We start from the raw sequence: 14,365 nt of genomic DNA on the forward strand, positions 1-14,365 counted from the left end.
TGTGTAAAAAGATTTTTAAATATTGCTTAAGTGTTTTTTTAAAAAAAACTTAATTATAAATTCAAATTTTGATGCATATTGGATATCATTTTTAAATAATGTTATAGTTATATATTGCAACAGTAATCATTTTTAATTCGGTTCGATTTTTGTCAGAAAAGGAAACCAAATCAAAATTATTTAAAAAAAAAAAACCAAACTAAAATCAATTCAAACTGACTAATTTTGGTTCTGGTTTCTTAAGACAACAATCAGTTTAACTTGGTTTTTTAGTTTTGACTAGGTTTTTTCTTGTATGACTTGGTTTTTTTAGTTTGGGTTCAGTTTAGTTTTTTAGTTTCAAACTTATAAAACCAAAACCAAACCAAACCAAATCGGTCAGTTTTTTCAAAATTTTAATTGGTTTAATTGTTTTTTTTTTATGGTTTAGTTTTTTTGGTTATTTTTTTCCTGCTTTCTTGATCTTTATAATTTTTTCACTCACCCCTAACATATTGGATGTTTTTTTAAAAAAAACATATCAAGACTACAACATATTAGATCAACTCGAATTAACCTATCACTTTTATGATCCGGGTCATGAGAACACAATAAGTTCATGGAAAAAATAAGAATAAATTATAAATATCAATTCTTAATTAGTCTAATATTAAAAGATAAAATTAAAAAAAAATTAAAAGATAACTACTAAAGTTAATATGGGTTAACTTGCCAAACTCGCAACTTAAGTCATGAGATTAGGATAATTCTAAAAAAAAACAAATTGAAAAAAAAATTATAATGCTCAATTTCCATCCAACTCAATGCTGAAAGATAAAATTAAAAAAATAAATTAAAAAGGGATCAAGAAAAAATAAATAATTAAAGTCTATCCAAGTTTACTTGTTAAACTCGCAACCTAAGTCATAAGACAAAAATAACTTTATAAAAAAAATATAAAACTTTATTCCCAATGCATTCAATGTTAAAATCGAGAAAAAAATAGATAAATTAATGAGATTAGGATTACCACTCGTACAAAAAGTTTTAAAAAAATTAAGAAGTTAATTTGAATTAACATGTTAAACTTATAATCTAAGTTACGAGATTGAGATAAATTTATAAAAAATAAATAAATAAACATTACAAATCTACATTTCTTATAGATTTAATATTGAATATTGAAATAAAAATTCCATAAGATTGGTATACAATTTAATAAAAAAAATAAAAAAATTAAATTGCAGCTCCCAAAACAACCTAATATATTAGGAAGGAAGTTAAAACAAAAAACCAAAAAAAATTAGGTTGTTGAAGAGTTAAATTAAAAAATAAAAATAAAAAAGCAAAAAAAATATAAAACACATTCAAATAAATAGCATAACCACAATGATGTGGTCACATCTTTTATTGTTTTGTTAATACTTAATTAAATATTGATGCTTCAAATTATTGTACGGTGAGCTCAATCTAAAATATTAATGTAATTAAATTTTATTGTTGATTTAATAATTAAAAATGCTTGCTCTATTGGTTGACTTTCTAGATTCACGCTTTACAAAATACCCCTCTTGCGTTTGCAGCATATTAATATATTTATTTCTGAAAATCGCTGACGGGTTTCATAGAGTTGTGTACACGTTGTACTATTAAACAGGGCTAGCAAAATAAAATAAAATAAAATAAAATAAAAAGTTGACATTCCATTTATTAGATGGATACATTGAGTTTACGTTGTCGACGAAAATATAAATAAACATTTATTGAAATTATCCAGTATTTAAATAAAAAAAAAAAACTGCATGAATACATTACCTTCAACGGGAACCTTTTTCTGGCAGCATGAGGTGTGTCTTACGGCTGCATTTTCTATCCGTACGCTTCTTATAGTTAAATTACGTTATCTCCTGGATCTCGAGAATCCAGACAGTGGAAATAAGGAATCTTTCGCCGCCTAGTCAACGATCATCCAGGTGACACGTGCTCCGTACTATTGTCTATTACTTTACTTATTTATCCTAAAATCAACATTATTGCTCAAGTTGTTCGAGTTCTGCTGTAGCAGCATCATTCAACCTGTCTTTGGTCGTGTAGCCGAACTGTAGCACCACGACATGAATAAACCTGTTAATATTATTTATTTATTTACTAGAATAGATAATTTTTTATTTATTTAATTAAATAACTGCTGAGTTCTTTATAATTATTTTTTATTCAGTATTATCCCATAATATTATATTTATTAGAAAATAAGTTATATAATTTATTTTAATTTATTTTTTATAAAATTATTATAGTCATTTGATCTATTTCACAAATTTCACAAGTTAATTTAAATTGATTTATATCGTTTTTTATATTATTTTTTTAACTTTGAATTAATTAAAAATTATGCTTTGTGTTTGATTTTGATTTATTTTTTATGAGGTTATCATAATCTTATAATTTAGATAATAGATTTAATACGTTAATTTAAGTTGATCAATATTAATATAATATATTGTGATTTTAATATTTTTTAAAATTTTTTTTTTAATTTTTTTGTTAATAAAAATTTAATCTAATAATATTAATTTCTCCCAAATTTCTAAGATTGCGACGTGAGAATTTAATTCACTCTACACTAGTTTTTTTTAAATATTATTAATATTACAGTATAAGTGAATTTAATTAACTTTAAACTAATTTTAAAAAAATAAACTAAAAAAAAACTATTCGTGTTAATAGTGCAAGTGAATTGCACCGTTCACTAAAACAATATTTGAAAAAAAAAACAAATTAAAGATATTTTGGCAAAAAAATATTTTAAACGTGAATTATGGTGAACCTTATTAAAAATAAATTATATTTTTTTATGTAATGAAACATTTGTTTTATCGTGGCTGCTTCAAGCACCAAAACAGTCATCTAAATAAATAGACTCTACACATAAACAATTTGTGTTAAAATGACTGTAAGGTGAATTTTTATATGTAAAATTATTTTTTTATAAATAAAAACCATGTTATTGTATTCTTTATAAAATTAAAATTTAAATACAATTAAGTGTAAAGTTCATTATTAAACAAATTATATAGCTAATCAAGTGTTTTTTTAATTTTTTTTTTAAACAGAAACTACCATAATAAGACGGTAATAAAAAGAAGTCGACATTTTGGATTTTCCAACATGATAACTTGCCATCGTCGAACGACCAAATAATCAATTAGTTTTGAAGCTTTTCTTCTTCCCTCTGTCAAGACTTGTCAAATGTTTGAAGTAATTCAAAAGGATTTCAATATTAAAATAGAACACGGTACTAGAAGTAAAGCAGACACCTTTTAATTTCAGATGTTTCCTGGGCGGCCTCAAGAACTTTGCCTTCCTTTCTTTCAAGCGAATGAAACTTGATTTCAATTTATTTCGAATAAAATAATATCATATCACGGTTATACAATTTGGTATTGTACAATAACGACTTCCCGCCGCCTGACCCAAATTGTTTTTCAACATAAAATATAAATGCCACGGTTATACAAGTATTTCTAAAAAATAATGGAGACTCTTGTTATTAAGATAATTGAGTTTAATATACTAACTAATTTAAATAATAATAAAAAAAATATAAGGACAATAAATAAATAAACTGAAAAAAATTGATAACATAAAAAAAACTATAAAACTCATAAAAGCAAATTGAAAAATAACACGATGATTAATTATCAAATACTTCTATTAAATAGTGAAATTAAAAAATATTTGAATCAATTCAGGTTAAATTAAAATAATTAAAAAATAAAAATTAAATCTAATAAAAAAATAAAATGACAATTTTATATTTTGACAAGAAAAAAAATCATTAAGGTCATGTTTGTTTTCTGGAAAGTAGTTTTTGGGAAACCACTTTCCAAACTTTCTCGTATTTGTTTGCCATTAGAAAAATTGGTTACTAAAAAATATTTTTTAGTCAACGGAAAACACTTTTCAATTAAAGAAAAATTTGGCTTAGTTTTTAGAAAAATGTTTTTCTTTTTGGTGTGTTTGTTTTCCAGAAAGTGACTTTTGAAAAATCATTTTCCAAGCTTTCCTGTATTTGTTTGCTGCTAGGAAAATTTATCAATAGAAAACATGTTCTAGTCAAAGGAAAATTTGGCTTGGTTTTTAGAAAAGTTTTCTCTTAAAAAATTTGAGTTGAAAACACTTTCTGAAAGTTGTGAAAAATTTAGAAATGTCATTATTTGTTGATTATATCAAATTTGATCCTTGAACTTTTAATTGTTGTATATATTTTATTTTAAATATTTATTTTTTAATTTCATCTCTTAAAATTTAATTTTATATTAACTTTAGTCCTTATTTTTATAATTGCTATTTGTTTTTTCTTATCATTTTTTATTGAAATGTTTTATTTATCAAATTTGGTCCTTATTTTTTTTATTGTTACTTTTTTTATTTGAAATAATTTATGAAATATTAATTATTATTATTTTAATTTTTTCATCTTTTATGTTTTATTTTTTTAGATTTAATCTCTATTATTTTGATTATTATTTATTTTATTTGAAATAATTTATGAAATTATATTTTTTTCAATTTCATTCTCATTCAACTATTTAATTTATAAAATTTATTTATTATTATTTTAATAAAATAAAATATAAAATATTAATAAATTATTTTTCATTTTATTTTTTATTATATTATAAAATATTAAAAAATAATTTATTTATTTTAAATTTAGACAGCGAAAGTTCCAGTCTGTATGAACAACAGAACCATGATTCCCCACGTAAGCCGCCATTACACCACCAAACATCAAAAAGTAATTCATTTTTTTAAAATTTAATTTATTTAAAAATTATTTTTAGTAAATAAACAACACTTAAAGCTCAACCAACACTTAAGAGATGCTATTGAATGTTAGACTATCACATTACAACTTATTAACCACTAAAAGAACAATTTTTTTTTTTTTTGATTTACGTGGGTTTTCGGGCCAGCTTGCGCGCACCACGACTAATCCTTACAGCCCACTGAATACCCTGCAAACCCAGTAGGCATGTAAGGCACCGCGAGGGTGACAGACGTGCATGCCAGGACACGAACCCAGGTGCAGTGGAAGGAAACAAGCTCCTTCCACCGCTAGACCAAGCCCTGGACTGCACTAAAAGAACAATTTGAATCCATGTAAGCTGGTAAATTTTGGTTAGGAGTAATTTAGTCTTTATCCTATGTAGAAAACCTATATTAAAAAAAATTAAATAGTTTTTTATGAGCCCTTTAACTTTCTTACTTACAAGGGTAATAAAACCCGTAGACTGTGCATGTAAAAGTTGAAAATACTAAATTACTCTTTATCAATGTCTTAAAAAAAATGTAACAAGAGTAAACTTAATCTTTACACTATACATTATTAAAACAAAAAGGACTAAATTGTCCTTTATTAATCACACTATTCCTGATGATTCTTATGGAAATAACCAAACTACCCCAAACACAAAGCTTATTTTTTTTTTATTGTCAGGAAGGAAAAATAATAATTAAATTTAATCGATTAGACTGTGCATGGCGTCTCTGTACATAGCAAATTCACACACCATTAACGGTTTTTTTTTTTTAATTTTAATAAAATCAAGAAATTAATGATCTGAGGATTCGGTTCCTTGAAAGTGGGGGGTCAGGCTGCTTTTCTTTCCTTCAGGGGGGTTGTGCCACCTGCCACTTCCTTTTGACCGCCGTTAATTTTTTTATCCTTTGTTTGTCCACAGCTCTTCCATCACATTGATAGGCTCCTTCGTCGCAGTCAACTCTGTAAGCCCATACAGGCCCATTAAAATCACGGTTGGGCTAAGCCTTTTGTTTTCAATTTTTTTTTCTTGGGCTCGACGTGCGTGGAAGAGAAGCTTGACATTGTCCCCCTCTACGGCTAGTAAATGGACTCTCTTCACTATTATTTAGCAATTAAAAGGTTAGCATGTAAACAGTCTATAAAGTTTCGTTGTCTTTTATTTTATTAAGTTTTTGCTTTCTTGTTTTATCCTTTATCGTAATAAATTAAACTTCCATTGAACTTGAGAGAAGCTTGCCAAGTCAATGCCAGATCATTTTAGAGAATAGTTAAGTAATAAAAAAACCGTTTAGCTTAACTTTTTTTTATAAAAAAAACAGTGGATGGTATTGAAAGTTTTTTCTTTCATTTCATGATGCTTTTTAAAATCGATAAATTTTAATAGATTTGATTTGATTTAATTTTTATTTTAGTTATAAAACCGACAAGCTGAATTAGCTAAAAAATTATAAAAACCCGCTGTCAACCAAGGAATATAAATAATTAATTAACCTAACCCTACCTAACATAACCCCTTTTCCCTGCCCTCACAAACTCTCATCCCCTCACAAAAAGTTATCATCCGTGCAAAGACTGCAATGCAAATTGTGTAAATCACCTCTTCATCTAAAAAATTATTCTTCCTTTTCTTTTGAAGTATTCAATTGCTTTGCACAGATAACATGGTCCTGCTCGAGATCTCAATGATGAAGAAAATTATGTTGATCGCTAGGAGAAGGGCTCCCTCTCTGAATTTAATGCTTTTTTTTTTTTTTTAATGAGAACCCAATAGTTGTTCAATGATAATGAATATAATTTTTGAATACTAGTTATTTGGTTAAATTTATATATAAAAAAGGATTGGGGTTAGAAATTAAAGATAAGCAATCAATGGTGTTATTAATATAACCTCCCCCGTGACATATATATAAAATTGATTTGTATAAGAATTTTATTAGTATATATATTTTGTATTTATTGATTGGTTATTCGTGATATTAATTTTTTAATATAAAAATATATTTATTATTATTAAAAGCTTTATTTATCTTTAATATTTATTTATATTTAATTAATAGATCTAATATTTAATTAATGAGTCTAGAGTAAGATAAATTTTTTGTGAAAAAAACAATTTGTAAAACAATTTATAAAGTTATTATAATTATGATATTCTTATACATTAAAGTATTTTTTTTAATATTTCTTCTAAATATTATATTAAGATTAAACATTAATTGAAGTTATTAAAATTAATACATATTATATTATTTTTTAATAAAATAAAATAATTGTTCTTATAAGCCATTTATTCAAATAAAGTTTCATTTTCATTATTCATTCATTATTTATATATATATATATATATAGTTGTATAAAAATAATCGAGATATTATTTTTTACTTATCAAAACTCGGTTCTTCATATTAAAGCTTTTTCATGATTTGTAAAACAATTTTCATCTAAGAAGTAAAAAACAATATCTCGATTATTTTTATACAATTATAAAAAAATAATTCAAGTTTTATATATAATTATTTATGAAGTAATTATAAATATTATTAGAAAAGGCTTTCATCTTATATGAAAATTAGAACATAATTTGATACTTTTTAAAATCCTATAAAATCTTCATCAAACCACCTTTGTCAAAACAAACTAATATGCACCAACATCGATTTTTTTAGTCACTAAAATATTCGTTTGAAATCTTTCACTTTCCTCACTATTTTTATTTTTTCATAATTTGGTGAGAGCAGACACACAAGGGAGATGAAGAGAGGGAAGAAGAGAACGATGCAAAACAATAAAGAATAGTAATATAATGGCTAAAACTTGAAGAAAACTGAGAGGGGGGGTGCACATCCTAGGAATTTACAGATAATTACTACAGGAGGAACAAGAGCAAGAGAAATATAAGTCATTTACAAATATATATATATATATATAGAAAAGCTTCCTTTCCTCAACCCCACTTCAAAAGAAAGGGAGAACAATGCCAAATGAGGGAGCTATCAATATCTTGATCTTCGCATTAGGAAAGGACTTCTCAAAAAAAAAAAAAAACGGAAATGAAAGCAATTTTTGAAATTCAAGTTAAATGCCAGATATGAAACCGAAAATCACTACCAAAGAACAACTTCTTTAAAATCATTAAAAAGAACTCAAAATTATCATAGAAGCAACATTTCAAACATCTCCAAGGAAGACGACCAGCATTCCGTGGAAAAATCTATTAGGTGAGAAAGTCATTTGAGATGTTGCAGAGAATTATCCAGGAAGAAGTACAATAAAGCTACAAAACATCACCCTCCAAGTAGTGTTTGTAGCGGGATAGGTACTTCAAAGTTGAGAAAATTTGGATTTAAAGTTAATGAAAGTCTGGGAAACTAGGATTGAAAGGAATAAGTTTCCTTGGGCACTTGCAGGCTACAAATTAGACTGGCAACAACATAGTTTGGCGTTTAAGAACTCTTGGATGGTTTAATTTGATGGTAAAGGCTAGGGCGTTATGTTAGTTTTTACAGTTTAAGAATGGAGAAAATTTGAGTTTGAATAAACAAAGGAAGGAAAATGGAGTAATTTATCCTGAGGTACAGTGACAGCAGCATTTGGAAATCATGATCCCATTTGACGGAAGAACAAGCACAACTAGGGTTTTATGATGAACGGTTGATTATTGTAAGCAAAAATTGCGGACATGCTGGAAACTCAGCAGATAATTAAGAAAAAGGGTAATGCAAGAACGTTACAGCAGATTACAACTGAAGCACAAAACATATGGCAGATTCAAAGTAAGTAGTCTTGCCATATGCTGGTGGATTGGCAACGATGGCATCTGCCTTAAAAGGGATGCCTGAATCAATATCAGGTTCCCTGCAGGCAGGTAGCAATGAGTATATAATATCTTTTATTTGATTTTGTTCAATGGATATCTCAGAAGGCCCCGATGGCAAGAAGCCTTTATTTTTTTACCATGTCCAATTCAACTTTATTATAAAACAAAAAACAAAAAATAAAAATAAAAATAAAAAATAGTGCATCGCCATCTTAAAAAGGGTTAGATATGCTTAGACCTGCAAGATAAACTCACTCTAAAAGAAAAAAGAAAATAAGGTTCATGGCCATCTTGAAAAAAGGCGAGGTATGCTTAGACCTACCTACAGGATGAACTCACTCTTCTGGCCAAAAAAATAAAAAAAAATTGAAGAAAAAAATAAAAAAATGAAAAAAACTACAAATTAATAGAAGAGGACTATCTTAAAATTTTAAATGCTTGAGTTAATTTTAAGAAAAAAAAAAGAGAAAAAAAATATTATCATCTACAATCCATCGAAAACCAATTAACATGCATCGCCCTTGGAAAAAAAAGATGTCACAAAGAATTCAATAACATGTTGAAAGGAAGTTTTTTAATCGAAAAAGTTTGTTACATGTGCGGGGAAGCAGATGAACGCATGGATCATCTGCTTTTTTTTTTTTCTTTTTTTTTTTTTGCGGGGAAGCAGATGAACGCATGCATCATCTGCTTTTTTTTTTCTTTTTTTTTTTTATCAAATTGCTACATTGCTCCTAATACTAAATAACCACTACAAAAGTTTTTTATGAAATTACACAAAAATTACTGAAATTATGTTTTAAAATTTTTGATTTTAAAAGCAATTGTGTCGTAGTAGTTGTATTGTGTTTGGAAAAAGTAAAAAAATGAAAATCCCTTAGTCCAGCTTTTAATGGTATTCAATAATATTTTTTAAAAAATGAGCTACCCTTAACAACTATAGAATAACAAATAAACCCTATGAATCAAGGGCAAAAATATAAATTTATTATTTCAATCTATAATGAATTATACCTTTTTTATCTACTTTTAACAATCTATTAAATATTTTTGTTAACTAATAGTTTAATCATGTGTGATTATTGAGTGATTTTTTATATTTATTTTTATTAAATTATATAATAATTAATATATGAGAATCCGGGACTAGTGGTGTATTAATAATTACTTTTTTGAAGTTATGCACACTGATAAAATATTTAATATGATTTAACAAATCATCTATATCTATGAGGGAGTCGATATTATTAGAAATAGATAAATAATATAAAACAAATATATGGAGGAATAGGATTATATCCACTCTACCTCAACTCCCAGCTTATATATACTGTTGTATATGGCAGCAACTCTTATTTTTCTCTTCTTTTCTTCACTTTACTCTCTATACTCTCTCCTTATATATACTGTTGTATATGGCAGCAGCTCTTATTTTTCTCTTTTTTTCTTCACTTTACTCTCTATACTCTCTCTCATTTTGCTCTCAAATAATATTTCTATTTATAAGTATGAATGGTAAGGCAACTTGACCATAAATTATGATATTAATGGTGGCAACACATAAGTTGTATTATTTTATTAATGGTTGGTGCAATCATTATTGTAGTCTTTTAATAATAACAATCCTATTTTTTAGGGTAGGTTGCTGAAGATGTTACCTATTAATGATAATATTCCAACAATTAAAACAAATATTTATAAAATTTATAAGAATTTAAATTTTATAGAAAAATTAATTTTTTATCACATTTATCTTTTTTTATTAATGTATTTTTTTATAAAAATATTTTTTTTATAGGAAAGTAGGTTTTTTAAGGGAAAACATAAAGCGACCAAAATAAACATTTATAGGAATTTAAATGAATATTCTTTAGCCAAAATCCTTCATTCTTATTCATGCCTTTTTCTTGTTAGAAGAATGATTTTTTATATAAAAATTTAACAAAATCGAAAAAGAAAATTTCAAAAAAAAATAAAAAATAAAAAATCAAAATCAATAAACGTCAAATCCTAATCTATTTTTTTCTAGCACGATTAAAGTCCTGTACAGTCTCCATCAAGCTGCCCTCGTCAAAACAAACTTGTATACGCCACCATCGATTGAATCGAAAGCTAAGTTGAGATAATAAAAAGATAACCGAGAAGTAAAGGTTTTCTTGGAATTATAGTGACGAAGTAAGTGTGGTGGGGTCGAAATGGTGGTGGGATTGGGACCCATCCCACAGTAATACACATTATTCATGAAATAATTCTTTATTTTTTTATGTTTGTACATGATTAATATTAAAAATAAAAAAATATTATTTTAATATATTTTCAAATAAAAACCTTACTATAAAATTAACCAAACCGCATACCAAATTAAATCACCACAAAATGATCCCTTAAATCATTAAAGTAATTGAAGCATACCAATTAAATCACCACAAAATGATCCCTTAAAAATGAAGTCGTTTGTTTATTTTTTTTAACTTTGAAAAACTTTCAAGTATGATTGGAGTTGTATTTTAATTTTTTTAATAAAAAATTAAATTTTTTGTTTAAATTTGTTTTTTTTAATATTATGACATACGGTAATATTAAAAAATAAAATAAAATATTATTTTAATAAATAAAAAAAGACACTTGGTATAACAAAAATCCTTCTGCCTCCTTCAAAGTTCCCACACATTGTCATTGATTGACCGTTGACTTTGACACCCCCCACCACCCTCCTCTCCTTTCCTCCTTCACTCCTCAATCCAAAGCATTCGAATCCCCATCTGGCTTTTCCCCTCCAAACCAATATCTCAAATGGGTCGCCGCCAAAACGACTCTGAACCATCCCGTTTCATCTCTCTCACCTTCCTCTTGGCGGGTTTTATTTCTTGTGCTTTAGTCTACACTGTTCTCTCCGTAGCTCTCAATTCTAATACAAATTCTAAAGGTTCAAACTTCGAGCCTTTGACATTGGCAGAGGAGAGTAATGATGGTGGGTGTTGCAGAGGGATTGAGAAGTTGGAGCTTTGGGGAGGTGCAGTGAAGTGGGGGTCGGATCATAAGTTCAATTCTTCTAAGGAGTGTTGTCAGGCTTGTAAGGCTATGTGCACTGGTACTGATGGGCCTTGCTTGTGTGATACTTGGGTGTTTTGTGGCAATAAAAAGGCTTGTGGGTCTAAATTTGGGGAGGTCAGATTGAAATTTTGGTTCCGTTTTCACTTTTAAATGTTTTTGCTGGAATTTTTATTGTTATTTTGAATTACATGGTTGAAATGTTGGATTGATTGATGGACAAGAATGAATCTTATTTCTTCATGGAATTTGATTCTGAGAACAGATAATTAAACGATGCTGTGATCATGCCCTTTCAAACCCTGGATTGATCATTGACTTAATTCAATGATCTGATTTAGATATTGAACTGATAAATTAAGCCGATCTATAAAGAACAAGTTAGATAATTCTGAGTTAGCAGCTCCAAGGCCTCTCAAACCCTGTTTCTTTACTCAATTCTTTTTTCTTTGCACTTTTGATGATTGAGTCTGCGGTGGTGTTGCTTGTAGTTATTTGAATGAAATGCTAAAGTTTCAATGATGATGATAAGAATCTCTTTACTTTGACTTGCTTCATTTCTCCAGTGTTGGCTGAAGAAACAAAAGGATATACTTTCCCCTGATCGACAGGAAGCAGGGGACCATGTTATTTGGACTTCTGGGCTTATCTTTGGAAAAGGAGAGGTATTTCAGTTTGGTGAAATTTGATTCCGTTTTATGAAACAGAATATGTAGCCAACATGCAGTACGCACTCTTCAATTTGATACCGTTGCTGTCTTAAGTATTTAGAGTTACGATCACAAAGATCATGGCGGAATTTTGTCATTGGACATCTATCTTTTACCAACACCCTGTTGAACAACTGAAAGATATGTTTGGCATTTCCTTTTGCATGATCTCTATGCGGAAAGATTGTTTACCTGTTATCAGGCTTCATGGTATTCTTAAGGTGCATTGCTTTTGGGGAGACTTTACACTGAATTTTTGACAACCGGTCTCTCTTGTAGTCAGATGCTTGTTCTTTTGCGCCTGGAATGCATATAGAAACAAGTACTAAGTTTGAGTACTAAAGTTTCTGTAGCTTGATGTTTGTGCTCTTTGAGCGCTGAAGTTTTTTTTTGTTCTTTTGCCCGCTGAAGTTGGTATGAAACTATGACATGTCTCTGTATTTTAAGATTATAAAAAATCGCTGTGGTGATTATCATTTGGCCTACCAAGAAATTTGATGCTGCTACTTTCCTCTCTGTTTTATACGATTGTCATTGCTGCAGGTCCCACCTTAATTTTAACATCTCCTCTATTAATGTTCTTGCTTATTTCAGGGCATTGTTGGCCTGGAAACAGAATATGGCACTCTTCATATAAAAGTAAGTGATCATTCTTTTGGCACTTCGGTGTTCCAAATGCCTCGGACAAGTTAATTGTGATACACTCCACTCATGGAGTTGATCTTTTCCTTCAGATTCTTCGATTTTATGAACCTCTATTTAACAGTTGTTGGACAAAAACTTGCTTGGTGCAGCTCTTCCCAGACTGTGCGCCCTATTCTGTAGCCTACATTCTTGAGCTGCTCACACTACGTCATTGTGCTGGGTGCCAATTTTATCGTGCAGAGGGCCGAGGTCAGTTGTGGGATTCAGAAGGAAATCACATAAAAAAGGTAAGCTCATCAACTGTCATGCGAGTTCTCTTCTTTGCCCTGTAATAAGAATTGTGACGAGTGGTAGTTTCACCTAGGGAGTATCATATTTCCATCGCATGTTGTTATTTATAAAGATTTCATGCATTTTTGCCAAGGGGTTTCATGATTTCAATCCTTCATTGCTCGTATTCCCAGGCTCCTTTTGGGCCTCCTTTTGCAATAATTCAAGGGACATTAGAAGCTCAAGGAACAACATTCAAGAAAATTCCAACTGAGGAGTGCCCATACATAAGAAGGGGTTCAGTGGCCTGGGTTGGCTCTGGTCCAGAGTTCTTCATTAGCCTAGCTGATCACCAAGAATGGAAGAAAGCATACACTGTCTTCGGTTCTGTTCTTCCAGAAGACATGGAAATTGCAGAGAAAATTGCGCAGCTCCCCACCATATCGGATGTATGGAACAATATTAACGTGTCTGTCTTGGAAAAGCCAGTTCCCTTGTTGGTGCAAAGACTCAACGGCTGGGGAAATCTTAACACAGATGTGAAATCAGATTAAAAATGTTTCTACTTGGCCAGGCCATGAATGCTTTTTGTTACAATTACGAGAGAAGCTCACATTGTAATGTAGCCGTGTAATTTTTTATTATATTTTTAGTTTGATCGTCGGATTATTTTTCTTTTTTATTGCATATTTTTATGACCAATTTAATGTCCAATTTCTTCTAATTTCTTAAGAAAGAGTAAAATTCAAAAACATGGGAAACTAATTGATTATTAACAAAGTAGTGCGAAAAAGTTATCTATCTATTTTCCTATGAATTTCTTTTCACTCTCATTAGTTTTCTGAGTTTTAGTTTTTGTATAAAACATTTTTCTTAATTTTCAAATCCTTGTATTTGATAAATGAGAGAGAGTTGTTGAAAAACAATGATAACGTAGAAAGTTAAGATATAAATATAACTTAAGATATTTAATTTTTTATTATAAAAAGTTAGTATAAAAAAGCAATTGTTAATGCTAAAAAAACTGCAATAATTGTACATGAAAACAATTTAAAAAATAAATAA

General features: G+C 28.4%; 1 protein-coding gene across 2 annotated transcripts; it reads left to right on the top strand.

The window, feature by feature from the left end:
* Positions 1–11,275: 11,275 nt before the first annotated feature.
* On the top strand, positions 11,276–13,980 carry LOC105141873 (uncharacterized). 2 transcript variants are annotated; one of them, XM_011049250.1, is made up of 5 exons: positions 11,276–11,792; positions 12,242–12,340; positions 12,980–13,024; positions 13,180–13,317; positions 13,495–13,980. In XM_011049250.1, the coding sequence occupies exons 1-5, from the start codon at positions 11,418–11,420 to the stop codon at positions 13,852–13,854; spliced, it is 1,017 nt and encodes a 338-aa protein (XP_011047552.1). In that variant the 5' UTR covers positions 11,276–11,417; the 3' UTR covers positions 13,855–13,980. The 2 variants fall into 2 exon arrangements, with proteins under 2 accessions (XP_011047552.1, XP_011047553.1); XM_011049251.1 differs by lacking the exon at positions 12,242–12,340.
* The last annotated feature ends 385 nt before the right edge of the window (positions 13,981–14,365 follow it).

This window comes from Populus euphratica, unplaced genomic scaffold (assembly GCF_000495115.2).
Source record: "Populus euphratica unplaced genomic scaffold, PopEup_1.0 scaffold134.1, whole genome shotgun sequence".
Taxonomy (NCBI): domain Eukaryota; kingdom Viridiplantae; phylum Streptophyta; class Magnoliopsida; order Malpighiales; family Salicaceae; genus Populus; species Populus euphratica.

Coding starts and splice junctions, on each gene's coding strand:
- LOC105141873 (XM_011049250.1), top strand. CDS start 11,418: ATGGGTCGCCGCCAAAACGACTCTGAACCATCCCGTTTCATCTCTCTC. Junction 11,793..12,241: donor GTGGGTCTAAATTTGGGGAG/GTCAGATTGAAA, acceptor TCATTTCTCCAG/TGTTGGCTGAAGAAACAAAA. Junction 13,318..13,494: donor AAGGAAATCACATAAAAAAG/GTAAGCTCATCA, acceptor TCGTATTCCCAG/GCTCCTTTTGGGCCTCCTTT.